The 27,585-nt window shown below is 49.3% G+C and overlaps 1 protein-coding gene across 6 annotated transcripts in view; it reads left to right on the top strand.

Annotated features, from left to right (window-relative positions):
- Window positions 1-27,585, top strand: part of CORO2A (coronin 2A) — a 52,218-nt gene that overhangs the window by 1,883 nt on the left and 22,750 nt on the right. For 2 of the 6 annotated variants that reach the window (XM_072959799.1, XM_072959798.1), the window contains exons 1-2: window positions 4,306-4,611; window positions 25,338-25,538. In XM_072959799.1, the coding sequence (XP_072815900.1) occupies window positions 4,450-4,611; window positions 25,338-25,538 (363 nt within the window). In that variant the 5' untranslated portion in view covers window positions 4,306-4,449. Of the gene's footprint in view, window positions 1-4,305; window positions 4,612-5,115; window positions 5,324-6,691; window positions 6,752-25,337; window positions 25,539-27,585 lie in introns of those variants that run through there. The other 4 variants (XM_072959801.1, XM_072959800.1, XM_072959802.1 and 1 more) reach the window with 4 other exon arrangements.

Below are 27,585 nucleotides of genomic sequence, written 5' to 3'. Positions count from 1 at the left end.
AGTGCTACCTGTGCCTCCCATCATCTCTACCTGCGTATAATCTGGGCTCCATTTTCCTGCTCTGCTAGTCCAAGCCAATTGGGCCTTGATTTAGGGGTAGGGCAGATTCCAGTTATTAAAAAGTCATCCTATGCCAATAATTTTAAAATGTACCATGGAATTATGGAACATCCAAGCTGAAAGGGATCTTAAGAAATCATCTCATCCAACTCCCTCATTTTACAGATAGGTATCCCCTATCCCTGGAGGGGATATGACTTGTCAAAGGTCACACAGCAAACAAACAACCAAGTCCAGGGATCCTGACTCCAGGACCAATGTGTATGCGTGTGTGTGTGTGTGTGTGTTTGAAAAGCCATACCATACAGTAAATGAAAGCAACCTGTGTTTATTCCTATAAAATTAACAAAAATAAATATAAGAGGATAAACCTCTATACTGGCAAAACAGTAGGGATTCTGCAGTAGCATTTAACTTTACAGGGCAATCTGGCAGCTGGTTACAAAAGTCCATGAAAATGATCCTAACTTCCCTTTGCCCCTAGCCTTCTACTTTGAGGACTTTACCCCAAGGAAGTAATTACAGAGAGAAATGAGTGTAGTGCTATTATTTACAAGATGTTATCTTATACAGACGAAGCTTTTGGTGTTTTACCTGAGGCTTAATCAACATTTCATTTGAAAAGTACAGCTTTAAAAATAGTGACACTAAAGCTTCCATTGCCAGAGACTGGCCAGCACAGGAGCAGTGTGGTCCGGAGGAAAAGCCACAAGGCTCAGGTCAGCAGCTGTAGATTCCCGGATTGGCTCTTCCTCTACCCCACCGTGTGACCTTAGGTCCATCCCTGCCCCTTTCTGGACCTCATTTCCCTGTCTGTGAAATGGGGTATATTCAGTGATTGCTAAATTTCTTTGAGCTCTGACAACCCACCTTCTAGACTTAAATCCCTGTAACTGAAGCCTTTATTAGGAGCCATGAACACAGGGTAACCAAAGAACCTTCCAGCCTCCCTCCCTCCCCTATCATTAAATGAATCCCCTTAGAGTCAAGCAGCTAGCTAGCTACTCTTCTGGGAAAGAGACTTCCCTCAGCCTTGGACCTTTGTTATCTTCAAATGGCCAGAACGTGGATTATTTTAGGAGCTAGTGTGTTTTTGTTTTTATCTTTACCAAATATAAGGGGACCGAGATTTTTTAGGAGGATCAGAAAATAATGCAGCAAGATCCTCCATTTCTTATTTTAAGTCTGTAGGCTGTGCCTTGCCTCTTTCAGAACAGACTGGAGGTGTTTAGCAATCACAGCTATTATGAAGGGCCAGGAGGAGGTGAACAAACATTTACTGGGCACCTACTGTGTTCTAGGCCTTGAGGTGCCTCCCGAGGGCCTATGGGTGCCATGGGAAACACATTAGATTAAACTATGTGAAATGGTCAGTATCTGGCTGTTTTTGACTTATAAGAAATGGCAATTTTATTTTGCTCAGCCTAAATGAAAGAAGATATAATTAAAATGCAGTGTGCTCCTTACCATAATTGAGAGATTGGCAGGGTGCGGTGGGGACTGGGAAAGGTGATTACAAGCTTGGAGAAGTCAAGGTGGAAGGACTTGGGAGTCTCACCGTGAAGAACCCATAACAACAACAATAATAAGCTAACAAGTGTCTAGTACTTACTACCTGCCTGATTCTGTCCTGTGCTTTGTGTCTTTCGTGTAGTCATCCAGCCTTCCATTTATTAAGCACCTACTTTGCGCCACATTTTTCTAGGTAGGGGTGGGAGGGCTTGACAGTAAACAAAATAGACAAAAAAAAAATCTGTCTTAAAGGAGCTTCCACTCTTAATAGGAGAAAAGACAGAGAGTTAACAGTAAGTAAAATAGGTGGTGATAAGTGAGATAGAGCAAATAAAACATAGGATGTTTCAGGCATGTGAGGGGAATGGAAAGAGGTGGTTGTGGTTTTAAATAGGATGGTTGGGAGGATCATTGAGAAGGTGACTTTTGGGCAAGGGCTTGAAGGAGGTAAGGGAATGAACTGGGCTGATTTCTGGAGGAAGAGCCATCTAGGTAGAGAGGAGAGCTGGTGCAAAAGCCCTGAGGTAGGCCATGTCTGGCACGTTCAAGGAAGAGCACACTGGGACAGAGTGATGGAGAGGGAAGAGGAGACAGGTGAGAGAGGCCATGGGTCAGGCTGTGCACCCCGTCTCATACAACATGAAATGAGTCCTATAAGTTTGTGAGGGAGGTAATATTTGTATGTCTGTTTTTCAGTTAAAGGAACAGAAATACAGAGAGTTTAAGTACTTGCCGAAACAGTATCTCACAGAGGATCTAGGGCTTTTGGTCAAGTGCAGAGGGAGCCATGGAAGGCTTTTGAACAAAGCCAGGGCACGGCCACATTTGCGTTAGTGTGCTTCCTCTGGGTGCAGAGAGAAGCTGTGAAAGTGATGAGGTTGGACCCGTGTGTGAACCATTGAACGTGGGGGCAGAGGATCTGCTGAGCTTGGTACTAGGGGTGAGGTAGTGGTCCAGGCCAGGTGAGCAGGAAGAGGAGGAGGAAGCCAGGCTGGTCTTGGGGTTTTTTTTTTAATTGAAGTATAGTTGATTTACAATGTTATGTTAGCTTCTGGTGTACAGCATAGTGATTCAGTTCTATGTATATATATTCTTTTCCATTATTGATCATTATAAGTTATTGAATGTGGTTCCTTGTGCTATACAGTAGGACCTTGTTGTTTTTCTACTTTATATATAGTAGTTTATGTCTGCTAATCCCAGATTCCTAATTTATCTCTCCCCCTCTTTCCCCTTTGGTAACCATAAGTTTGTTTTCTAGGTCTGAGTCTCTTTCTGTTTTGTAAATAAGTTCATTTGTATCATTTTTTTAGATTCCACATATAAATGATATCATATGATATTTGTCTGTCTCTGTCTGACTTCACTTAGTATGACAATCTCTAGGTCCATCCATGTTGCTACAGACGGCATTATTTCATTTTTTTGTGGCCAAGTAGAATTCCATTGTATATATATATATATATACCGCATCTTCTTTATTCAGTCATCTGCCGATGGACATTTAGCTTGATTAGATGTCTAGGCTATTGTAAACAGTGCTGCTGTGAACATTAGGGTGCATGCATCTTTTCAAATTAAGAGTTTTCTCTTGGGCTTATTTATTTAACAAATAATAGCACTTCTTATGCTCCAGGTACCATCTAAGATTTTACACCCGTTGACCCATTCAATCCTCAAAGCAATCTATAGAATAGATACTACTACTTATTATTATTCCCAATTTTAATAGGTGTATTATATGTAAATTATATCTCAATAAAGTTAATTTACAGAGAAAGTATATTTTTTTCTATTATAAATACTTGATGATAATGGAGAATTTAGAAGAAAGACAGGAAAACAGACAAAATAAATCACTCACATCTTCTCTTTTAATACCAGATAATCTATATAAATACTGTGGTATATTTACCTTGTCTTTTTCTTTTTTTACTATTATTCCCATTTTACAGATGAGGACACTGAGGTCCAAAGCAGTTGAGCAGCTTGCCCAGGGTAATACATTTGGACCCATGTCCTCTGGCTGCATTGTCCAGGGTCTTAATCACTTGGCTATGTTGCCCATAGGCAAACTCTGGAATGTCAGTTGGTGGGTTCCATTGAGACACCACCCACCCATCTCCCCCCACCCCAGCATGATTTCATTGATAGGGAAAGTGAGGCCCAGTGAAAGGAAGGCCTTGCTCAGCATTTCTCAGCCATTTGGGAGCAGAGTGTGATGTCTCATTCTAAGAAGAAATAGGGATCTAAGCACTTATGCTGGCTGATGAGACAGCTGCTTCCAGCCTGATCTTGAGACCAGAGCTTGCAGGGGGCTGGCAAGTACCATGACCCTGCCCACAAGAAGTGCTGGGCACTGCGAGGGCAGGCCTATGTTTCCAGAGCCTAAGAGTCTCAGCCCTCCAGCAGACCCTGGTGGGAAGCAGCCAGGGAATGGGGAGGGAGAGTTTGAGACCTTGCCAAGCCTGCAGGCCCCCTGGGAGTTGTCTCCTGTACTCTGACTGTGCGTTTATTTCTGACTGATGCCAGCAAACTCCTGGGACTGCCTGCTGCCAGGGTTGCAGCCCTGGCTTCCAATCCTAGCCCGGCCACTGTGTGAGCCTTGGGCCAGGGTCCCCCCCCCCCCCCCCCCCGCCACTTGCAAAGTGGCATCATAATGGTGACACCTGCAAGATAAAGGGAGATGGGGATGGAAAGTGCTGGCACAGGGCGTGGCACACAGAAGAGCTCAATAGAGAGCTGGCTACTGCTGCTGCTCCTAGAACCACCCCAGGGTGCTGGCCCAGGGATTGAGCCTACCCAGCCAGAGCCCTGTCCACAGTGCTCCCCTTCACACCCGGCTTGATCAGTAGGGCCCTGCCAGTGCAAGAGGAGATGGAAATGAACCTCGGGCAGTGGCTTGGAGTCCAAGATTGCAGACAACAGGAGAGACAGTGGAACAGAAGAGCCTCTGAGGAGGAAGACTTGACCTGGCCACTGACAGACTCTGTAGGCAAGTCCTGTGCCTTCTTTATGCCCCCTTTTCTCTCCTGGAAAGTGAGTAGAGTGTTTCCTGCCTTAATAATCATAATGGTCTTCATACCAGCAGCCATCTATTAAGGTTTTACTATACCCTGGGGAGTATAGATGGAGATAAGCCAGACCCACCACTGCCTTCAAAGGCACACAGCCTGGTGGGGCTCCAGTTCTAATAGGGACACCCCAGAGCCGTGGGCCCTCAAAGAGGGGCATCTGTTGCAGCCAGGGGTGGGGATGGGAGTTGGGGAGGCTCCCAGGAGGAGGTGATACCTGGGCCGGGTTGTTAGTGGGATTTGGAGTTAGCCAGACTCTGAAGGAGAGAAAAGCGAGGAAGGTCATTGGGTAAATTGCCCCATTTCTGTGAGCCTCAGTCTCTTCATCTGTAAAATGGAGATCATAAATACCTGGTTTGCCTAATATATAGGGTGGTTGTGAGTCTCAAAACTGGATAAAGAGCATGGAAGCGCTTGTGAACTGCAGAATGCCAGGCCCCTGTTCATTGTTGTTTATTGTGCTATCTAGAGTTCCCGGGGGCAGCATCTGAGTCTGGAGAAACATCTAGCCTGTTTAGAAAGACCTGCAGTCAAATCCGGCAGGGGCAGACAGCCGCTGTTCACCTCACAGCCCTTGATTTAAGAGTTCAAGAATATTTCGGCGCTGGGTTGCAACTGGGGTTAGAGGAGGCTCCGAGGGCAGCTATGACCCGATCACAGCCCTGTCCAAGGAAGGAGTGAGTGTCCATAGAAACCCACCAGGCCAAAAGCCCTGCATTCTGGTACAGGCTGGGCACCCTAGTCAGGCCTCAGGGACCTGACCTGGGGAGGGGGTGGCGGCTGGAGGGACCTGCCAGGGGAAGGGATGGAGGATACAGGAGCACCGAGAAGTCACTGGAAAGAAACCAGTCTGTGTAGAGAGAGGTCTGCAAATTTGCATTACCTGGAAAAGCAAGGAAAAGAGCAAGGTGGGGAATGAGCCTGTTTGGGTTTGAATATGAGGAAAGAATAGATCTACACACATATAAATACAGAAAGATACTCAGACAGACACACATCCAGCTGGTTGATTATCACTAGATGGCAGAATTTTATTTTCTTTTGTCTTTTCTATATTTTGAAATTTTATATGTGATAGACATTTTATTGTTATAAAAATAAATATACATGATACAATAGAATATAGCTAATATAATAATCTGGCCAGTCTGCTGTTACCAGGCTGGAGGGTTAAGGAGGTACCCACAGCACGAGGACTTGGGTAAGGCCTGGAGGACATCCTGGATGCTGGCCTTCCAGAACAGTTGAGAGCAGAGTCCAGGGATGGCTTGATGTGGGAGTAACACAAGAGGAGAGGTCTCTGGGGGTCTCTGGAATGAGTCCCAGGACTCTCTTCTTGGGACAAAGACTAGGGGTTTTAGGTGGCTGCAGACACAGTCAGCATTATGACCTGACTGTCCAAAGCTAGGAACCTCAGACGACATCAGCAGAAGCATAGAGTCAGATCTAGGAAAGTGAGGGTCCTGCTGGAGCTCAGGCAGCCCCCTGGGTGGGACTGGGACATCTGGGACAGATTGAGAGGCCACCAGGCTGGGGAGGAGCCTGTGCCTTCAGATACCCGGATGCTTCAGGTTTCCACCTCAGTGTGCCAGGCCCCGGAAGGCCCTTTGCGCTCAATCATGTGCTTTTTCAGTCTTTGGTCCCTGGGACTCTCATAGACCCTCCTGCCTCTTTGCAAAGAAAGCAAAGAAACTAAGCTGCTGTCCTATTTCATTGAATGCAGGGCACCGCCTGTTGTGAGATACACTGTTACTTCATAATCCACTAAGAAAGAAAAAAGGACTTTTCTATAAAATATAAAATTATAAAATATATTTTATGTATTTTATATATTTAATTATAAAATATATAGTTCTATTTTAAAAGGCAATTAAAATATAATTATAAATTGCATCATAGTTTCAGAGATGTTAAAATGCTAAATAAAAAAACAAAAACTGTGTCTTGGAATCAGACATGTGGCAGGCCCCACCCTAGATTCTTCGTTTATTCACTCATTTAATCCTTACAGTACCTCATGGCTAGATATTCTTCTCTTTTTGCAGATGAGGAAACAGGAACCCAGAGAAGTTAAGTGACTTGCAAGGTCACACAGCCAGCAAGAGGTAAAGCTAGGATTTGAACCCTATTCTAACTAGATTCTACTACTTTTTCCTCATCCGACCCCACAAAGACAAGGCCCTTGAGCTCTGGTCCTTGGGAAAAAGAGAACGTTCATCAGAGTGAACGTACCTCAGTGCAGAAATGCCCCGGTGCACTGGCTGTTAAACGCTGGGTGCTCTGAGTAACAGGGGGCCTGGAGGAGGGCTGGGGAACTAATGGACAGGATGGGGCTTTGAGAGCTTACTGACTGCATCATTAGTCTTATCCTCGTTATGGCCATTACTGGGAGTTAGTTGGCCTGTGGCCCACCCTGGAGAGAAACTGCAGAGGCCTGTCCCACATATACAATCCTAGAGCCTCACCCAGATTGGCCCACTCATTCATTCCTAAAAAGTTATTTCTCAATTTGATTTTTTGAACGGGATCTTTGTTCATGTGTTGAGCACTTTCTGCATGTGAAACACAGCTCAGTGTTCGGGATACAGAGCAGAGCAAAACCAATAAAGGAGCGGCCCTGCTGAGCTCACAGACAGGAGGAGAGACGGGCAGTAACCGGGGAGTCCTACAAAACCTGGAGGAGAGGGGACATAAGGAGCATGCAGAGCAGAGAAATGTGCCTAGTCTAGGATCACTGCAGAAGGCTGTTCGAAGGTGGGGGGGGGGGCTTCTGAGCTGAGATCTGGAAGATGAGTAGGGAGTAGGTGAGGGTGGAGAGCGGAGCACACTAGACCAGAGGAACAGCCTGTGCAAAGGCCCTGAGGCTGGAGGAAATGGGCTTTTGAGGAATTAAAAGCACTGAATATCTGCAGCTTTGATCCCTGGGCAAGGTAAGGCTGGATAGGTTGAGTGGGCCAGACCCTTCCGGCCCTGGAGCAACGACCATGGAGTGACATACTCAAATTTCCATCATTTGAAAAGATCAGGGACAAGATGGTTGGTGGTTTAGACTAAGTGACCAGATGAGAACAGGTGGTAGCCATGGGAATGGACCTATGTGGATGGTTTAAGAGATGTTTGGAGGTGGGGGAAGGTGGGATGAGTGATGGATTGGCAGTGGGTACCAGGAGAAGGAGGCCAGGGTGACAGGAAGCTGGAGGCATTGAGGGTGTGGTCGGCAAGGAGGGGGTCACACTAATGTGACTTTGGAATTAGGCGGAACAGTTTCATATGATGACAAAGTGCAGGGTGTGGCTAAGAGAAGGGATGGCTGAAGTGAAGGAAAGGAGGCCATTTGGAGATGAGATGGTCCTTGTACAGAGGGGAAACGGAGGCCAGAGAGGCCATGGGACTTGTCTGAGGTCACACAGCTAGGAATTAGCGCTCTGGCGTGGTTGTCTGTCCCGTGGGTCCCAGATTTCAGAGGGTAGTTCCTTTCCTGACTCTTGCTCTGGAGCTGAGAACATGACACTGCTGAGTTTGCAGCCTGGAAGGGGAGCTGCAGCCAGCTAGGGGATGGACAGGACTGCATGCCGGAAGACTTCCTGGAAGAGGGAGCATCTAGTCTGAGCCAGGCAGCTGAACATACAGAGTGATGGGGAGGGAGATATTGGCAAAGGAACAAAGAAGCCAAGGGCTGGTGATGGGAAGCACGTGGAGCCTGTTTGGGATGCGGTGCACACATCGTCTGGTTTGGCTCAATTTAAAGAGAGAAGAATCAGATACTGGCCCGATACCAAGGGCAGGGAGGGAGCAGTCTGCCCTGGCAGGGAGGAGAGTTTTATCACTGACATTGTTTGGAATTGCAGGAACATCATGGTAATAAAAAGTCAGACTTTTAGTCGATTTTACTATTGTTTTGAAATGCTCTATAGAAAATGCGCCCCCTTATTGTCTGCACCCAGACTGACTGCTTACCTCCCTACTGCCTTTGTCCCCCCACTTCCCCTTCCCAGCAGAGGGAAGAGAGCCACAGAGACAGGAGCAGGATTTCAGCCTGTGCTGCACAAGGCCCAAGATCCATGTCCACAGCTACCCACCACCTCACCAGGCCAGAGCTGGCACACCCTGCAGACCGCTGGGCTGTGGGGTTCCAAGTCCTGCAGTGTCCAGGGCTCCAGCTGGCTGTCAGAGCAGAATCCTCAGGCTCTAGGGGCATCCCAGATCTCACCCTCCCAAACAGAACCTTCCAAAGTTATGAGGACAGCAGTAATGCCCTTCAGGGGGTACTTCCCAGCCCACAGATGTCTCTGAGACCTCATGGGCACTCAGACAACAGCTGGGTCGATTTAGTCCCACTTCACAGATGAGGAAACTGAGGCTTCAGAGCAACTCTCAGAACCAGGGCCTGCTGATGATCCCTCATCCCCTGTCCTGATAGCACCTGTAACCTTTGCTGAGATGCACGTCTCCCTGCTGCCCACAGCTACCCTCAGAGCCAGCGGGTGATCTCACATCCCAGGGGAGGCAGCCCAGAGGGTGAGACATCAGGGACCTGCCTGTAGCCCAGTGAGAGGGCTAGGAAGGGGCTGACTGTGGCCAGGACACGGAGGTGTTAACATCAGGACCAGCTACATCCCTTCCCAGGTCCTTGTTTCCTCTCCTGCAAAGTGAGGGTTTAGATTAGATGATCCCTGCCATCCCTTGCAGCCTGAAAATCCTCTCTGAGGGTCTCCCTGGCCTCCAAGGTGAGGGTTGCAAGACACTGTTGGGGTATAGGAAAAAATATTATCCAAACAAGGGAATAACTCAGGTTTGCTCACATTTGCCACGTGTAGGCACACTGATACCGTCTGCAGTCAGTCAGGGGGTCAAGCAGCCTCATGTCTCGTGTCTCTAGAAGTCTCTGGGAAAGAGGTGGCAAGGACACCCTACTCTTTGCTTCATTTTAGGCAGGTTATCCCTATTAATTAACCTGGTCGTTAATCTAGGTTAATCCAGGGTAATTAAACCAGATTGAATTTATGGATTATATTAACTGGTTTTAACAAAACTAACTCTCACAAAACGGACAAGTGGTTTCAAAAGATTCCTACCAGAATGCTGGGTAGTTAGTAATTCTAATAATGCTAGCACATGCGGACGAGACAATGGAAGGATTAACACGGCTTTCTAGCACGATCACTTCATCAGCCACAAGGGAAAAAACCACGAGTCAAGAGGTCAACCCAAAATTTTTGGGGTGGGGAGGACACTATTTGAAATACAGATTTACAGTCACTCCAGTTAATGGTGAGCCTCACCTCTTGTATGTATTGTGCCTTGTGGCTACTGGTGATGGGCACTTGTATGTAATATAATATATTGGAGTGGGTGAGCTCAATTCTTTTCCCTTTGGAAGGAGTAAATAATCAAAAAAGGTTGGGTCCCCCTGCTCTAACTTCCTGGTCTTGTCTATGCTGCTGCCACTTCTGACACACCACCACGTTTATGATCAGACTTTGTTTGAGTGGGGTGCGATTTCTCCATTTCTCTACCTGCTCCCAGGGCAGAGACTCCATGGCTACCTCTGGGCCCAAAGAGCCCAGAATGGTGTTCTGTTTCCAACTGGGAACTTGGAAAATATGGATTGAGTGGATGTGCTTCAATTATGCTCTGCTGGCCTTTCTAGCAGCAAAGACCTGGGGTCTGTCTTCTGTCTTGGCCCCATCTTTCCCAGCCTAAACCACATTCTAGAGAAATGCAGTATCTTTCAAAGGTCTGAGCCTCAGGAGAGCCCAGCTAGGGTGAATGACCCTCGGCCTCACAATCAGAAGGCCTTCTTCCCCAGCCATCCTTGGAATTTGTCCCTCCGAGAATAGCAGCACAGATAAGGAACAAAATATGTGACACCGTATCCAGGCACAGGATCAAAGGAAACTTTGTTCCGTGTCTTAGTGGACTTTCCTGGGCTGGGGGCTGGAGACCTGGCTCTCACTCCTGGTTCTGCCCTGTATGGGTGGCCCTGGGCATGCTGATTCTCCTTTTGTACCTCTTGATCTCTAGGGGCTTGGCCATTGCTGCTTTTCTGAGATGCGAAGTCTGGGATCTTTTTGGAGACCTCTCTACTGAGTGGTTCACAGCCCCCATCTAGGAGGTTTGGGTATGAGCTGGGCTCCAAACTGAGTGAGCAATGGGGACAACTTGGAGCATGACTGTGCCACAACCAAAATAGGGAGAAGATGGGAAACTGAGTCACACAAGAAGCCCCCCAACCTGGAGCGGAGCCATCCCAGTGGCAGGCGGTCAGGGGCCTCAGATCTCTGAAGGGCTGTCATGGGGCAGAGAACCGGATGTGGTTGGTGGGGCTCCAGAGGTGGAGACAGGGCTGTGGGGAAGTTGTAGATTTCCACTCAGTGGAAGGAGGAAGTCTAACGATTGCGCTCTTCTGCCCGCGGAGGAGTGAGCTTCCCTTTAGTAGAATGGTGCAAGCCGGGACCTGCAGGCTTTGCAGATGGAAGGGTGTGGACAGGAAAGCAGAGAGCTGGGCTGGATGCCCATGAGGGCCCTTGACCCCAGGCAGTCCTGGGATATCGTGTCTGTTTCTTGCCCCCAGATTTAATAAGATCATTTGAGAGAGGGAGTTAGTGGGTCTGGCTGAGAATTAGATTAGACAAGAATTAGAGCTTCAGATTCTAAATCGGCACTGAGGGGTGGGGGAGGGGCACAAGGCTTCCTCTGTTTTCATCTAGTGAAGGGGATTTTGGTGCCTCCCAATGCAGATGATCTCTCCCACCCTCAAAACTGTAGATCTTTAGGTGTCGCTGGTTGAAGAGAAAAGGAACATGGGCACTTTGTGCTTCTGGTTTAATCTGTAAACCCTGTTCAAAGTCCGTATTCATTTCTGCTAAATGTTCATTTCAATCCATTAATACAGGTAAGTAGTTTAAAACTGTGCCCCCTCATAGTGAATAGTCGATAGAAATTACCATTATTAGTTTTTTTAATTTATTTTTTCAATTGAAGTATAGATTTACAACATTTTATTAGTTTCAGGTGCACAACATAATGATTTCGTATTTTTATAGATTATACTCCATTTAAAGTTATTACAAAATAATGTCTATAGTTCCCTGTGCTGTACGATATACCCTGTTACTTAGCTATTTATACATAGTAGTTTGTACCTCTTAATCTCATACCTCTATCTTGCCCCTTCCCTCTCCCCACTGATAACCACTAGTTTCTTCTCTATGTCTGTCTGTTTCTGTTTTGCTATATACACTCATTTATTTTATTTTTTTAGATTGCACATAAAAGTGATATCATACAGTATTTGTCTTTCTCTGTCTGACTTATTTCACTCAGCCTAATACTCTCTCGGTCCATCCACATTGTTGCCATTATTACTTATTTTTAATTTCTTTTGCATTTACCATGTGCCAGGCAGTGTTCTAAGTGCTTGTCAGATGTGAACTCATTTAATATTACCATCCCATTTTATAGATGAGAAAACCTGAGGCCTAGAGAGGTTGACTAACCTGTCCAAGGCCTTCCGGCTGGTGTGAGTTGGGGCCGATGTTTGAGCTGGGCAAGCGGGCTCCAAACCACGTCTGTCCACTGCTGTGCTGCCTCTTGACGTGGTCATGCCATGTAATAAAGAAACAAAGTGCCTTTGCCTCCGTTCTCCAGGAGGGTTTTAGGCAGGGATGCACATTCCCATTTTATGGATGGGGCACTGGGGCCCAGAGAGGGACCCTTGAGCAGGGTCACACAGCAAATGAGGGCAGAGCAGACTGGAGCCGGGCCCCTGGTCTCAGAATATCTGTGCACCTTCCCACTACAGAGCAGAGCTCCCAGCTGAAGCCTGGTGGGAGTACGTGCTGGTTATTGAGGGCACTGCTCCCTCAAGCGGTCCCTTCCTTCACCAAAATGAGTGGAGTCAGCTCCACAGAGGGCCAGCGAGCTAGAAGGAAGTTAAAGGAAAGAGCTTCCCTCTGCCCAGGAGAATGTTTTCGAGGCCATCCTGAAGGTGCCTGGGGGAGGGGTGAGGATCCTCACCCCGAGGGGCCCCTCCTACTGGAAGCCTAGGCAGAGAAGCCCTGATGAGCCAGGAGTGAAAGAAAGGGTGAGCAGTTGGGGAACCAACTGCCCCTCATCCCCTGAAGTCGACTCTAAGGCCAGGAGTCAGGAAGGGTTAAAGGAACAGGAACTCCCTGGTGAAACCACCGTGAAAGCAGAGGCAGAGCCCAGCGAAGGCGTGCAGAGAGCTGGGTGCTGATCTAGCTCCGTGCTGCTGTTCCTTTTTCCTTTATTTTTTAATTGTGGTATAATATACATAACATAAAATTTACCATTTTAACCATTTTAAGTATACCGTTCTGAGACATGCAGTAGATTCACACTGTTGTGCAATCACTACCACTATGATTTTTAAATTTTGACATCACAGTAGCCTAGTCTATTGTTTAATGGTTTGTTTACATGTATGGATGAAGAGTGTGCAGTCAATGCTAAAATATCATGCTTAGCAAAGGGACCGTGCATAGGAGGCTCACACACAGCTTTTCGCATGCCAGGCACTGCTCTAAGGCAATTTAAAGGGATAAACGTATGGAATCCTTATGACTCCCCTATAAAGCAGATTCTGTTAATGATCCTCTTTTACAGCTGAGGAGACTGAGGCACAGAGAGGGTTAGTACCTTTCCCCGCATCCCTCCCTGGCTCTTGTATGGGCACACTGGCTTGTGGAGCACTCGCTGTGTGCCAGCTCAGAGGCTCTGTCCAGCCTCTTGCCCCGTCTCATAGTAACCCGGGGAGAGGTGGGTGCTGTGTGGTACCAAGATGTAGGGAGGGTCTCTGACTCTGAAGCCTGCCTATGTCTTGACCACCTGCCCTTGATGCCTGCTGTTCAGACAGTGAAACTGTCGTGGAAACACCTGCCCAGCTCTTGAGTGCTGGCCTGAACCCACATGTATGTATTTAGGATAATATTGGAGAGAGGAAGCCCAGAAACACAGCCCCATGTGGCCCAAGTTAGGAAGGTGCCCTGTGCTCATGGAGCCTTTGGAGTCAGGTTCCTACGTGTTGTGTAACCTCAGGAATGTGCCTCCATCACTCTGAGCTGAGTGCAGCTTGCTGCATCCATGAAGTGAGGATAATTGTCCCCACCCAAGGTGGCTGTGAGGCGTGAATTCAACGGTGAGTGGGAAGGACTTTGTAAATCATGGAGCAGGGCTGTGGAGCAGTGGTTCCCAAAGAGGGGTTCCTGGAGCAGCTGTATCAGCACCACCTGGGAACTTGCTAGAAATGCAGAGATCTCAGCATCCATCCCAGACCTGCTGAATCAGAAACTCTAGGATGGACCCAGCAATCTGGGTGTCAGTCAGCCTTCCAGGTGACCCTGATGTGCTCTCACGTTTGAGACCCACTGTTGGAGAGCTTCTTGCAAAATGTAAATGAGATACTGTCACCCATCTGAGCAAAGAGTCAGTCTTGGGGTGGAAGTGCCTCTTCAGCCTGGGGTGCTGCCTGTACTCTTTGTACTCCCTTGGGCCTCCTGTCCTCCCTGGTCCACAGGCCTAGCCTGAACAGATGTGGGCAGAGCCCAGGGAGGCTGGAAATGGAGAGAAGGCCCACCATCCTCAGCGTCTGTTGCAGACACCACCCAGGGAATTGATTAAGGCTGCACAGTGGCATTTAATTCCATGTTGATGAGCGGGTTGGGGAGAAGCAGGTAGGGGCTTCCCATCACCCTCCTGCGTGTGCAGCTGGGCTGGAACGTGCGTTGTCGGCTGCCCAGTCCCAGGCAGGAGCAGGCAGCCCTAAGTCATGCCTGGGAACTCCTCCCACAGAAATGGGTTGAATGATAAAGGGACGCTGCTTCCTGATTTAAAACCCAGCTGCTGAGAAGCAGCCCAGGAATGGGCTTCCCAGCTCAGTGTTTCTCTCCAGTGGAGACAGGGCAGGCCCGGACTCCTGGTCAGCAGCACGCCAGCTCTTCCCTCGTCCTGACAGGCCTCAGAGTACCCTCGCCGCTCTCACCGTGCTCCAGCCGCTCCCGCAGACTGGAGCTGGGCATGAAACGAAACACACTTATTTTTTCCCTAGAACAGCCCAGAGCTGAGGAGAGAGAATACTTCCCCTCGCTAATGACAGGGGCTACAGCCGCTTCAGCCCTGACAGCTCACACCTGGGCTACAGACTTTGCCGCCTCCCTTCGTGGTCTCAAGTACCAGCTCCTCAGCAGGCCTTCAGAGCCTCGCCAGGCCACCCTTCCAGCCGCAGCCCTGACTGCTCCCCAGCATTAGCTCAGACCCCAGTTGATCTGGACCCTTCTGTTCCCTGGATGTGCCTTCGCCTACCCACCCAACGCCGCATGCCCCTCGCTGCCTGCGCCGCAGGGCTCCGGGTGTGGCTCAGCGCAGAGCCTTCCACCTCGGTGCTGGGTTCGTCCACTCAGCCTCGAAGTTTAGCTCAAACATAGCCTCCTGGTGGCCCTCACTGACTCCCCCAGTTTCAGGCTCCCTGCTGCCCTGAATTGAGCTTGCTGGCTTTTACCATCAGCCAGGGCTCCTGGGAGTCAGGGTCACCCCTGCCCCCACAGCACCCAGCACAGGCCAGGCTAAGAGAGGGTCCCAGTGATGCTGGCTGGACTCATTCGGGGCCCAAGGCCCCTGCAGCTGGGCAGGGTGAGAGCTGATTTGTGGGTCCGCTGATGACAGAATGCAGCTCCCCTGGCCAGGTGTCTGTCCCAGGACGGGGCCACAGGGCTTCACTGTGGGGCCATGAGCAAAGCACCATCCCTTCCTGGGCCTCAGTGTCCCTCTCTGTCCAAAAGCAGATCCAGAAGCTCTGCCAGGGAACAGACGGTAACCAGGAAGTGGAGCCCCCAGGTTTTCCACCTCCAGGAGGCATCTTTAAAAAGTCTCCAGTGACCCTTGTCTCTCGAAACTCCCAGATAAGGAAATTGTGGGGCAATAAATCTGTGTGGAATTTTGGTCAGGGCCTGGTTCTGAGGAATAAACAGGAAGAAGCCCTGTTCTGTGTCTCCCGAGGGTCGAGGTAGGAAAGGACCAGCCCTCTGAGGACTGGGGCGGCCGCCAGCTGGGCAGTCCCAGCGTCCTCTCGGGCCCCGGGGCCTGGAACAGGTGGGCTGCAGAGCCCTCAGCAGGTTGTCCTAACAGGTGGGCAGGGCAGAGGCGTTGCTGTTTTATGGGTGGACAAACAAACCCTGAGATAGGACAAGATTTGCCCAAGGTCACGGAGCAAACTGGCATCAGAATTAGGACTCCTCCACCTGACCAGCAAGCCTACTATGAAGTGACATGCCCAGTTCCCAGTTCCTAGTACCCAGAGCGGGTGTTCAGGAGAGGCTGATGGAGTGAGTGAAAGCTCAGTCCAGAAGCCAGGTCAGACTCCCCCTGGGTGCCTGCCTGTGGGGTCTGGCCTGTGGGTGGGCAGTGCAGAAGGCGGAGGGCCATTTGGGGTCAACAGCCCCAAGGATGAATGGATGGACAGACGGAGGAAAGAAGGAAGAAATACAGGGAGCAGGACAGGAGGAAAGGAAGGGAGCATCCATCAGCCGAGCTCCTGCGTGGTACCAGACACACGCAAGGCAGTTCACATCTGCTGCCTCATTTAGCCCTTGGCAAGGCCCCATGAGGTAGATGTCGGGTACTCTTTTACAGATGAGGATGCCGGGGCCCAGAGACAAATGCGGGCTTTGAACCAGGTGCCCCTCTTTCGCCTCCGTGAGTATCAGGATGGGGGACCTCACAGGCTACAAAGACTGCTCAGGCTGTGATCTGGGGAGGCCCCGAAGACGGTTCTGTTTGAGCTGGGCCCAGGACGGTGCAGTGCGAGAAAGGGGCATCTGAGGAGCCTCAGACTTATCTGGGCTGACTTGGCTTTAGGCAGGGAGAAGGGGTGTAAGCAAAGATGGGGTGTCTGGGAAAGCCGACGCTTTGAAGGGAGAGTAGATAAACCAGAATGGCCCAAAGGCAGGTCTGTAGATGTGAGGGGAAGGCCGTCCATCAGGGAATGTACAGGGGCCTCAAAACCCAAGTCTAGAAGAGGACTTTATCCTGAAGACAGAGGGGACAGGAGGGGGCTGTCTTCAGGGAAATAACAGAGTCAGGGTGGGGGCAGGATAGGAGGCCTGGGCTGTGGTGGAGGAGAAATGGAGTCACTGCGAGAAAAGGCAGCCCAGGCCGCACACAGCTTGAGGGAGGGGTCAAGAGCAGGTGCTCCGTGGGGCAGGGGAGATCAGACCATCTCAGGAGATGCCCTGCTCCTCCTCGGGACCCAGGGACCTACCTGGCTCTGGGCAGTGTCAGATGTTGGGAAGAGGCACTCCCACAGACTTAATCGCATCAGCAGGAAAGAGGCATTATCTTGGCTCGCTTTCTGACTCAATCTGTATTTCCTGTGGGCCTGCCGGGTGGCACCTGTGCTGGACCAGAAGGACCAGGGAGCTGGAGGAGGAGTGATAAAGGCAGAGGTGGGAGGGTACTCGAGGCAGAGAACCTGGAAACAGGACTGTTTTTACCTGCTGGCTGCGTGGTGCCTCTGCCTCCACTGTTGATAGGGCCTGGGCGTTGAGGCCTGCCGGGGGCAGTTTGGGGGAGGGGATTCCCCGGGCATCAGCATTCTGCTTTCCCGCCTGGGCTGTACTGATGTCCCAGAGAACCAAAGGGCTTCCTCTGCCCTTCCAGCCTCCGCCCTGCCCCCACCAAGACCCCCAGGCTCCTCAGCACTGGGCTGAGCTAGGCTGCTGGCCTCTGCTGTCAAACCCAAGTTCGTGTGCCTGATGCACAGTAAAGCCAAACAAACGGAAACGTCAAAATTTGGAGCAGAGAAAGGTTTAATTACAAGGGTCAAGCAAGAAAGATAGGCCAGGAGGGCAGAACTCATGCTTAAAAAATCTGAACTCCCCCATGGTTTTCAGGGAAGAGGATTTTACAGGCAAACTTTGGGCGGAGGGCTGCAGGGTATGTGACTTTCTTCTGATTGCTGGTGCTCCAGGAATCCTGTGCTCAGCTGGAAGTTACCATCCTCCACCTGCGTAGGGAGCCTTAGTTCCTGTAGAAGAACTCAAACATATATTGTTATGTATATCCTTTGAGGATGAACCGGGACTCTGCTTCACTATTGTTTGCCTGTTTTTCCTTTGTTTCTGCAGTCCCTGGCGTCTCTGATGAGTAACTGAATCTGCCCTTTAGAACTCAGGGCTAGAAAGCAGAATCCTTTTTTCTACAAACAAGAAACTCAGAACATGGAAAGGCTTTTGTACCAGGAGGACCCCACAGAGTCCTGCTTCAGGAGAGCCCCGCAGGAGACACTCAAATACACACTCCACCTCTGTGGGTTCTTCTGGATCCGCAGAGACTGTTAGTTAGCATTTCACATGTCTTTTCCCTCCATCAACGTGGTGATCACCAGGGGGGAAATCTCTGCGCACCTGGTGGGCTGCTTTGCACTTTCTGGTTTGGAACTTTTACTCAGATGTTGGGCCCTCAGCACGTACCTGTCGTGTGTTAAATCAAATCTCAGTGTCCTGTAAACACTGGGGCTACAACAGTCTTCACAGTGAACATTTGTTGAAGACTAAATATGCCCCCAGCGTCGCTCTGTGTGTTATGTGGTTAATCTCATTTAGTTGTCAAGTCAACCCCGTGGAGGAGTGTGGACCCGGGACTAATCAGTGTGGCTTCAGATTCCAGCTTGGCCACCAACTCGCTGTGTGATTTGGGGCAGGTTACTTAACCTCTCTGTACTCCAGTTTTTCTATCCAAAATTGAGGCGATAATACTTACGAACTGTTGTGAGGATTCAGTTAGTACCTGGAACATACCTCACACAGAGTGAGGAATGTATTAGCTATTATTTGTTATTATGCCCAGTGGTAAGGAATTAGAAATGCTAAGTTACTGGCCCAAAGTCACAGGCATGATAGACATGTTCTATCATTACACTGTTTAGCTGAGTACCTGGTAGCTCCATGTGGCTGTTGAGCATTTGAAATGTTATTAGTGCAACTGAGGAGCTGAATTTTACATTATGATTGATTTTAATATTAATTTAGAAGCCATGTGCGACTAGAGATTCCCGTGTTGGACAGAGCTGGTGCCTGGGTCTCATACCCGGTGATCTGATCTAAGTGATTCTAATGTGCATTGAGCTGCAAACCACTGCCCTGTGCTTTAGCAGCCCGTCAGGGTTCTGGCATCTCATCCTTTCCTCCTTTGGCCATTTCCCTGAATTTCCCCTTCCCCTGACCCCAACACAGGGCCTCATACAGAAGCAGCGCTGAGCCAGTAGTGGATGAAGGTTGGTGATTGAGTTAAATCATTTTCACCTCTCCTTATACACCTTCCTGACTTTTTTGCTTCGAGGTGTTCTGTTCTCTGGTTCAGGATATTGGGCTCTTTAAGAAGTCAGTTCTAGAGCCTTCTCTCTTGCAGGCAAATTGTCAGAGTTAAGGCTACTAGTGACTTACTATAGAATCCTTGCACGTAAATCAGATAAAAGTTTTCTGAAGGCCTCTATAGTAAGTGAAAGGGTGACCAGCTTTTTCCTGTTTGCCTGAGACTTTCCTGATTTTACCACTTAAAGTCCTGCATCCCAGAAATACCTGCCCCCACACCCTGTCCTGGGCAAACCAGAACAGTTGGTCACCCTACTTCTCTGCAGCGCGACACGGCCTCTTCCTGTTCTGAAGTAGGGAAGAAAACTGAGCCTGTGAGATGAGACCCTGAGGCCCTGATTCCCTAGGTCCCACCCTGTCACTTCAGACCCTATTGCTGGCCTGTTGTGGGCAAAAATAAAGACACCTTGTGCCAAGAAGTGACAGCTAAACCAGGACCTGGCCTCAGATGAACAAAAATGACTGGTAAAATTCTCACTGGGAGAAGTAGCTGACACCTGTTTCTCCTTTCTGTCTGGTGAGAAAGGAAGGTTCCACGGGAAATCGCTGGTCAGGCAGAGACCTGCGTCGACAGCAGGGAGTCCTTGACCTCAAATGGGCCTTGGCTTCTTGAACCAGATATCTCACCCTCTCCTGGGGTGGATCAGAGGCCCTGATAAGGATTTAGGGTAAATTAGAAAGGAGCTTTCTGGTCAAGTTTGGGGTCAGGGCCAGGATCAAGATAAACTCTCTGACAGATGATAGTCAACCCAGGATTGGCGTCAGGGTATTGGACCCACCTGTAGTTAGGTGAATATTGTGTTAATTCTTGGTCTCTGTAGATCACCTTCAGAGTCCTTTACTCTTTATGGTAACCTTTTTTCATTTTTTAAAACTGGGTAACTTGTGATTCAGATATTCCTCTATTAACTGACATGGGTGTGGTGGTTCAGACCGTCCCATGAGGCGTGCTTGGGGGCAGCTCAGTGACCACAAGGTCAGGTTTTAGGAAAAAATAAAATACGGTTCCAAATATTAGATGCAGAACCACACACTTCCCAAGGGGCCAGTGGTGGCCAGCAGCACCAGACTCCTCCCCATCCTTGACGTTCAAAGACCAAATCAGATAATTTCATTCTCTCCCTGAGGCCAGGTACAGCACAATTAATGAATAATCTATTATACTGCTTTGTACCACACCCAGTTTGGATTCGGTTTCAGCCACCCTGCAGCTAACCCTTGTCCTGTAATGATTCAGGGCTGGGCTGGGAAGACAGGCCTTTGGGGCCAGGCAGGGAAGTCTCTGTGTCTCTGTCTCTGTCTCCATCTCTCTCACACATCAGAAAGGAGCATGTGGCAGGAAGAGGGGCATCTGCACCAAGTCCTGGCTTCTGCTTCCCACCGCCTCTGCTCCTACTAATGCGATCTTGGTCATGTCACTTCCTCTGCCCCACATGGGGACAACAGTCCCCAGGAGAGTTGTAAGGGGTGGGACAGGCAGTGAGCCATTCTGCTGTTGGGCATTAAGAAATAAGCTCAATGGGATGTTACACCCAGCAATCACTAAATCTTTTTGAGGGGTGGGGAATTCACAGCGCAAAGAGCCTAATCCCATGGCGTCAGGCCTGCTAAGCACCCTTGGGATAGCAGTAGAATCAGTGCCACCCCCTGCTTTGTGCCCCCCAGCGGTCTGGCTGCTGTGGCTTTGATGTAGGCCCAGCTGGATGGGACCAGGCAGGATAGGACAAGTGGCGTGGGGTAAACCTGGCCCAGATTGCTGTTCTGGCCCAGCCCTTGGGTGAGGGCCTCGCAGTGCTGAGGGCCCACTATGGTCTGCATTTTCAGGCAAGTGCCTGCTTGTGGGGAAGGTAAAACTGCTCTCTGAATTGCTGAGCCCTTAAACTCACATATGCACTGATGCGCACCTGCTGTGTGTGCAGTACATGCACAGACACAAACACCCCGATACATGGGTGCTGCACACTCACAGGAGCACATGAGCACATGTGAACGCCCTGATCAGTCCCGTGCTCATGCACAGACTTGCACACACAGTGCACACGAATTTGCACAAACTCCCCCAGACCCTGCATATGTACATGCACACGCCTATACTTGAGGGAAAGACGGCCTGCCTGGCCTGGTGCCACCCACACTTCTGTAAGTTTCCCTCATGAGAACAGTCCTAGAAGAAACTTGGCAGTGGGGATTAGGTGCTGGGGCCAGGTGGGGTGGGGTGGGAGAGAGGAGTTTGGCACAGAGTTCAGGGCTGAGTGATGTTTACGCTGCTCCCAGGCTGGCCGGCTTCGTCAGTGGAGGCCAACAGCCCCCTTTCCAGAGGGTGTCCACTTGGGTTCCTTTTCTGTGAAGTGGGTGGATGATGATCATGATACCTCCTTTTGGGAGCCGAGGTGGGATTCGGAGTGTAATGAGCGGAGCTCCGTCGTCATGCTCGTTGTCTGGAGCTGAGGGCTCCGGAGACAGCTCGGTTCAGCTCCCAGCTCCACCGCCTCCTCGCTGTGTGACATTGGGAAGGTTGCTTCGCTCTTCTGCCTCAACTCCTACATCCGTAACGGGGAGCAAGGTAGCACCTACTGTTAAATTCATACAGGGGAAGCACTTGAAATGTGCCTGGTGCCTAGCGAGCACCCCAAACTGTGGGCTGCTATTGCCATGGATGTAGCTGTGAGCTCAAAGAGAGGCATTGCCCAGGCCTCTGACAGCCCCGAACCTGAACCTGGACCCAGAGCCGTCCCCAGGCTGTGAAGGGAGAGCGTTGGGAGTGGCTGGAGGGGCCAGGACTGCTGATGCTGGTCATGTCATGTTGATCTCAGCAGCGATGACTGGCCCCAGTGCCCCACAGCCCACCGTGGGCACAGCACCACGGCCGGTTTATCCCCCTCTCTGGTTTTTCACGAACCCGTCCCTCCCTCTCCATCCCCTCTGCCCTCCTTCAGCCCAGGTGACCATCACTCTCATCTGTTCCACCCTTTCTTTCTCTAACCATCAGAGGAATCACCTAATAGTGAACACTGGTCCTCACCTTCCCATGCTGTAACCCCTACTATAGCTCCCCTTTGCCCTCAGAGTCCAGGTCATTTCACTTGGCTCCTGAGAGGATCTGGGTCCTGCCTGCTCGCCCACCTCTTCCCTGTAGCCTCCTGGGCCCTGCCCACACCAAGCACAGGCAGCCATTACCTGTTTACCATTAATTGGACCTGCATGGGATAGTGTGTTGGTCAGGACAGATAGACTATTCTCTGTGACAAATAACCCTGCTACTTCTCAGTGGTTCACTCTATAAGTTTATTTCCCAGTCACACTATTTGTCCAACATGAGTCAGTTGTGGGGAGGTGCTTTGTTCACATAGTCCTTGGGGACCCAGGATGATGGAAGCTGCACCATCTGGAACATGTGACCTCATCCTTCCAGCCAAGGACAAGAATTCCAGAGGGTCACAGGCAGGTCTTACATGCTTCAGCCTGGAAGTGACACTGGTCGCTTTTGCCCATGATTCACTGGCTAGGCCTAATAGTGGCTGTCTAACTGCAAGGAGGCTGAGACAGGATGGGAGCAGTGGAATATCTGGTGAGCATCACAGTAGGCCACACACAGGTCCCCCACCACCACCATCGGCACCCTCCGCCCCAGTTCATCCCCCACCGCTCAAGACAAGGCAGGAGTAGGGTCCCAGGACCTGAGCCTGCTGACTTGCCCCCTACTTTGCCACCACCCACGCAGGCTCCAGGCAACTCATCAGCTGCCACCTAATTGCCAAGACACTGGGGAGATCATTATCCCTTGATCTTCCTTCCTAAGATGATCTTTAGGACCCATTTCTCTCAGGACACAGAGCAGAGCAAAGCCAAGCTGCTCCTTAGCAAGTGGTGGCGTTTATCTTACAGACACTGAGTAAATCCCTTTCTGATTCTGTTTCCTTTGTCGAATTGACCACTAGGAAGCTCAGACTCAAATTTCGCCCCCTGAGGTCCACTTCCTCTGTGTGCAGGGTCTGGCAGCACACGTTTGTAGTTGACTCCCCCCACATTTCAGGTGATCTCTTGGTTCTCGCATTTTCCCTCTGTCCCCATTTCCTCACCATGGCATTTGTGTGTGTGTGTGTGTGTGTGTGTGTTCTGTCTATTTCTGTAAGGCTTCCTACATCCTTTCTGGGATCAGATGGGCATTAATTAGGCAGTCAGTCCCTGCGTTCTGTGCTGCCTCCTGTAGCTCTGGCAAATACAGCCAGCGTTTTGGGCAAAGGTCCTAAAAGGCAAGTTGAAATACCTGAGCTTCACAGGATAGACCCGCCCCGACAAGGCTGATGGGCCACCTGGTAGGGTATAAAGGGCTTGGCTCAAGGATCGGGCCCCTGCTCTCCATGATCTCCCAAGGTCAGCAGCCTAATCTTGTGCCTTTGAACTGAGCCCAGAGAAGAGCCTCAGGCCGCCAAGCAGGCTGGGTCAGTGCCTTCTTTGTCCTGACCTCATGGATGCCCGGCCAAACTTGCCTTCCCCTGGGAAATGCCTGGGGGCCTGGCGTAGGCAAAGCACTGTGCCAGGCATTCCTGGGGTAGCCCCAGGCCTTTCTCTGACATATGTGCAATCTGGTAGAGGAGACCTGACACCAAACTGCAAATCAGGAAAGACAGTGTCAAGGACCAAAAGTCAAGGAGGAGAGACAGAGGAGAGCAAGAGATCCGCTACTCCAGGTCAGCGCTGGAGGAGGGCGCCTGGGAGCTGGGGAAGGGGAGGATTTGGACTTGTAGAGATGGGTATGGGCAATAGGGGGCTGGAAAGAGCAAGCTAAGCAGAGGGAAAGGCAAGGGTGAGGGCCCAGAGGACTGCAAATGCAGGAGCAGGTGCAAGGGAAGCTGGGTGGTGGTCTTTGTCTGGAAGTTATCATTTAGAAGATGAGCAAGAAAAAGTAAATCTTGGAATATGGGGTGGGACCCAAACCGAGTCTGGCCTTGATCCTGTAGGACATCAGTGAATGGGGTGCATCAAAGGGTGGTCTAAGGTGGGGGCCTTGGTGGGAGGAATACAGTCAGGCTCAGTGTCCAGAACAATCCCTCTGGCTGCACAGGGAACATGGATAGGAGGGCCCAGTGGGTCAGTGAGACTGAGGGGCAGGAGTTTGAATGGAGCAGCAGTGGGGAGAGAGGAGGCCACATGGTGTCATGTGTTTGGCAATGAGTCCCAGACCCTCTTACAAGCCATTCATGATCTAGCCCTGCTCACCCCTCCAGCTTGTATTCTCTTCATTCAAACCATCCAGTCTACATGTTATATGTGTGAATTTTTTTTTTCTTTTTAGCATCTCCTTGCTAATCTTACCAATCCACATGTAGTTCCCCAAACATTTCATGTTGGCTTCTATCTTAGGGCCTTTGCTCAAGCTGTTCCATCTGCCCAGACACCTTCCCTCCAGCTCACCCTTGTCCAGCTTCCATGGCCAGCTCCTACTCATCCTTCAACTCACAGCTTACATGTCACTTCCTCTGGGAAGCCCTCCCTGACTGCCATGTACAAACCTCCATTATTACCTATGGTACACTGGGTCCCAGTGGCCCAGACTCACTGGTGGCCTCACTCATAGGACTCTTGGCCCCTGTAAGGCTGGGCTTAGCCTTGTTCTCTCCAAACCCCCAGTGCCTGGCATAGGACTTAGTCACATGGTGGTGCTTAGTAAATACTGAGTGAACAAATACAAGGCTGGATGAAGAACAAGGGAAGGTCAAGATGCCTGGATGATAATAGTGGTTGTAATTATTGCTGTTGAGTGAGAGATCTTAATGTATCATCTAATTTAATCCTTACAACAAGTCTATGAGACAGATAGTTTCTTTGTCCCCATTTTACAGATAAGGAAACTTGAGGCTTCAGAAGTTAAGTCATTTGGCCATCCAGCTAGCAAGAGGCAGAGCTGGAACTCGAGCCCAGGGAGACTGGTTCCAGAAGACATATTGTTACCCACTTAACTAGGCTGAGTGGGGCAGGGTGGCTGGGCTGTTGGGTGAGGTGCTGGATAGGGAGAGAATAGGGTGAGTTCTCTCTGTGGTTTTTCTGCCTTTTTATGTTCACACTGGAAGGGATGAAAAGCAAACAGTTCAGCAGTAACTATCCATCATCTCACTATGTCCATAGAAGTAGCCACAATTAAAGCCTGTTCACCTGGGAGCCCTTTATAGCACATTACTATCCTCGTAGAACTGAGCGTTATCCTGGTCACACCCTCTTACGTATTCTCAAGGTGAGACTCCACGTGCCCTGCTGTGTCCTGCAACGAGCCTCACACCTCCTCTGTCCCATTTGTCTCCGGCAGATGTCATGGCACCCCCAGTACCGGAGCTCCAAGTTCCGCCACGTCTTTGGCAAACCAGCCAGCAAGGAGAACTGCTACGACTCCGTGCCCATCACCCGCAGCGTCCACGACAACCACTTCTGCGCTGTGAACCCCCACTTCATCGCGGTCGTGACTGAGTGTGCTGGTGGGGGGGCCTTCCTCGTCATCCCTTTGCACCAGGTAAAGAAGCCTGCTAAGCCCAGGTCCAAACAGCTCTCTGGAGGCAGCGCAGGACAGAGGGAAGGTAGAGAGAGCTTTGGTTTCCGTCCCGTATGTGGGTTCAAGACCTAGCCCTGCCTGTTGCCAGCCGTGTCACGAGTGACCACAAATAAGTCATTTCACTCCCTTGAGTCTTAGTTTCCTCATTGGTAAAGTATACCTCTCCTGGGATTTTGGCTTCTAGCAGTCATCTAGGACTCCTGGGACCTCCCCTCCACCCCACTGCAAAGCATTTCACTCCTGAATAACATTTAATTCTTAACGCACTGCTGGGCTAACTAGACGTTGAGGAAGTCTTGAAAAACCACCTCCTCTCCCCAAGAAAGGGAAAAAACCTGAGCCAAAATCTAAGTAGAAAAGGTAAGCAGCAAGTGAACAGGAAGAACAGGCTTGTCCTGTGATGAAGGTGGACAGAATAAGTTGGGCCATATGCAATTGCTGATATTTAACAGTTTTTGACCCCAAATGGCAGTTTCACATAGATCAACTTGATAGCAGGTCTTTTCAGGATCCTGAGTCTCTGCCTTGAGGCAGAATCTCTGAAGGGGCTCGAGGGATCTGGGCTTGGGAGTGCCTCTGGCTTGCCGCAGAAGCAGATACAGAGTTTCTCCAGAGAGAAGCATTCCCAATGTGGACAGGATTCCCACAGATTAAGATCAGGGAAATTCGTAAGCTGAGAACACCAAGCATGTAAACATCCATGAGTGAGCGTCAGACTTAGACAAACAACAGACTTAGAGCCCCAAAGGGCTTTAGAAGTTCAAATCGTAAATACAGATTGGACTCTCATAGATCAGGTTTTCTGATCCCAGTGCAGTTGAGCTAGAAATCAGTAACAAAAGATAAATGTTAAATGCCTATTCATTTTGAAATTTAGAAACACCTTTCTAAATAACTTCTAGATTAAAGAAGAAATCAAAATAGAAATTTAAAAATACTTGGAAATGAATGATAGTGAAATACATCACAAAACTTACAGGATACAGAGAAGGTGGTGCCTCAAGGGAAGTTCATAGCATAGATGCTTACATTAGGCTGAGAAATAATGACTCAACATTCACTCTAAGAAGTTAGAAAAAGAACAACAGAGTAAACCCAAAGAAAGTTTGAGGAAGGAGGTAATAAAGAGTAGAAATCAGTGAAAGAGAATCAATGATCAATTAAAGAGGATCAAGAGAGCCTAAAGTTGGTTCTTAGAAAAGACTGATAGACAAGCCTCTGGAGAGATGGTCAGAAATTAAAGAGAGAAGGTACAAACAGCACCAAGAGCAACAACAACAACAAAGGCAGTATCAGTAGAACTTCAAAAAATAGGAGCAATTTTATGAGAATGTATTTGAAAATGTTGGCAATATGGACAAATTCTTAATATCTATATATATATATATATATATATAATTTGTCAATACCAATTCAAGTAGAAATACAAAGCCTGAATAGTCCTGTAACTGTTTTCAAAATTGAGTAATAAAAATCTCTCTTAAAGAAAACAGCGGAAGGAAAAGGCAAGCCATGAAGTGAGAAAGGATATTTGCGCAGTAAACATGACAAAGAGCTCATTTCCTGAATGTATAAAATGAACTGGGGGGGGGGACAAAACTGAACAGCTATCTCACAGCAGAGAAAATCCAAATGGTTGCTAAACATTTGAAAAAATGCTCAACCTTGTTAGTAAACCACAATGAGACACCACTGCAACTCACCAGCTTGACAAAAATGTAAAAATCTAGTAATAGTAAGTAATGATGAGGATATGGAGCACTGTAAACTCTCAGAGTCTTCTGGTGGCAGGGTAAACTGGCACACGTGTTTTGGAACGAAGTGTGACAGTTTCTATTAAAGAGGAAAATGCACAGACAGTTACTCAGAGATTCCACTCTTACATATTTACTATGCAAAACTGTGTGCTTAGATGTGTCAGAACACAAACACAAGAGTCTGCATGAGAGCATTGTTCATGTTATCACAAAACTGCAAAAACCTAAATGTCCAAGAATTGAATAAATAA

The sequence above is a fragment of the Vicugna pacos genome, chromosome 4, assembly GCF_048564905.1.
Source record: "Vicugna pacos chromosome 4, VicPac4, whole genome shotgun sequence".
Lineage (NCBI taxonomy): Eukaryota > Metazoa > Chordata > Mammalia > Artiodactyla > Camelidae > Vicugna > Vicugna pacos.
Note: the sequence above shows the minus strand (reverse complement) of the source record. Positions and strands in the feature narration are given on the sequence as shown.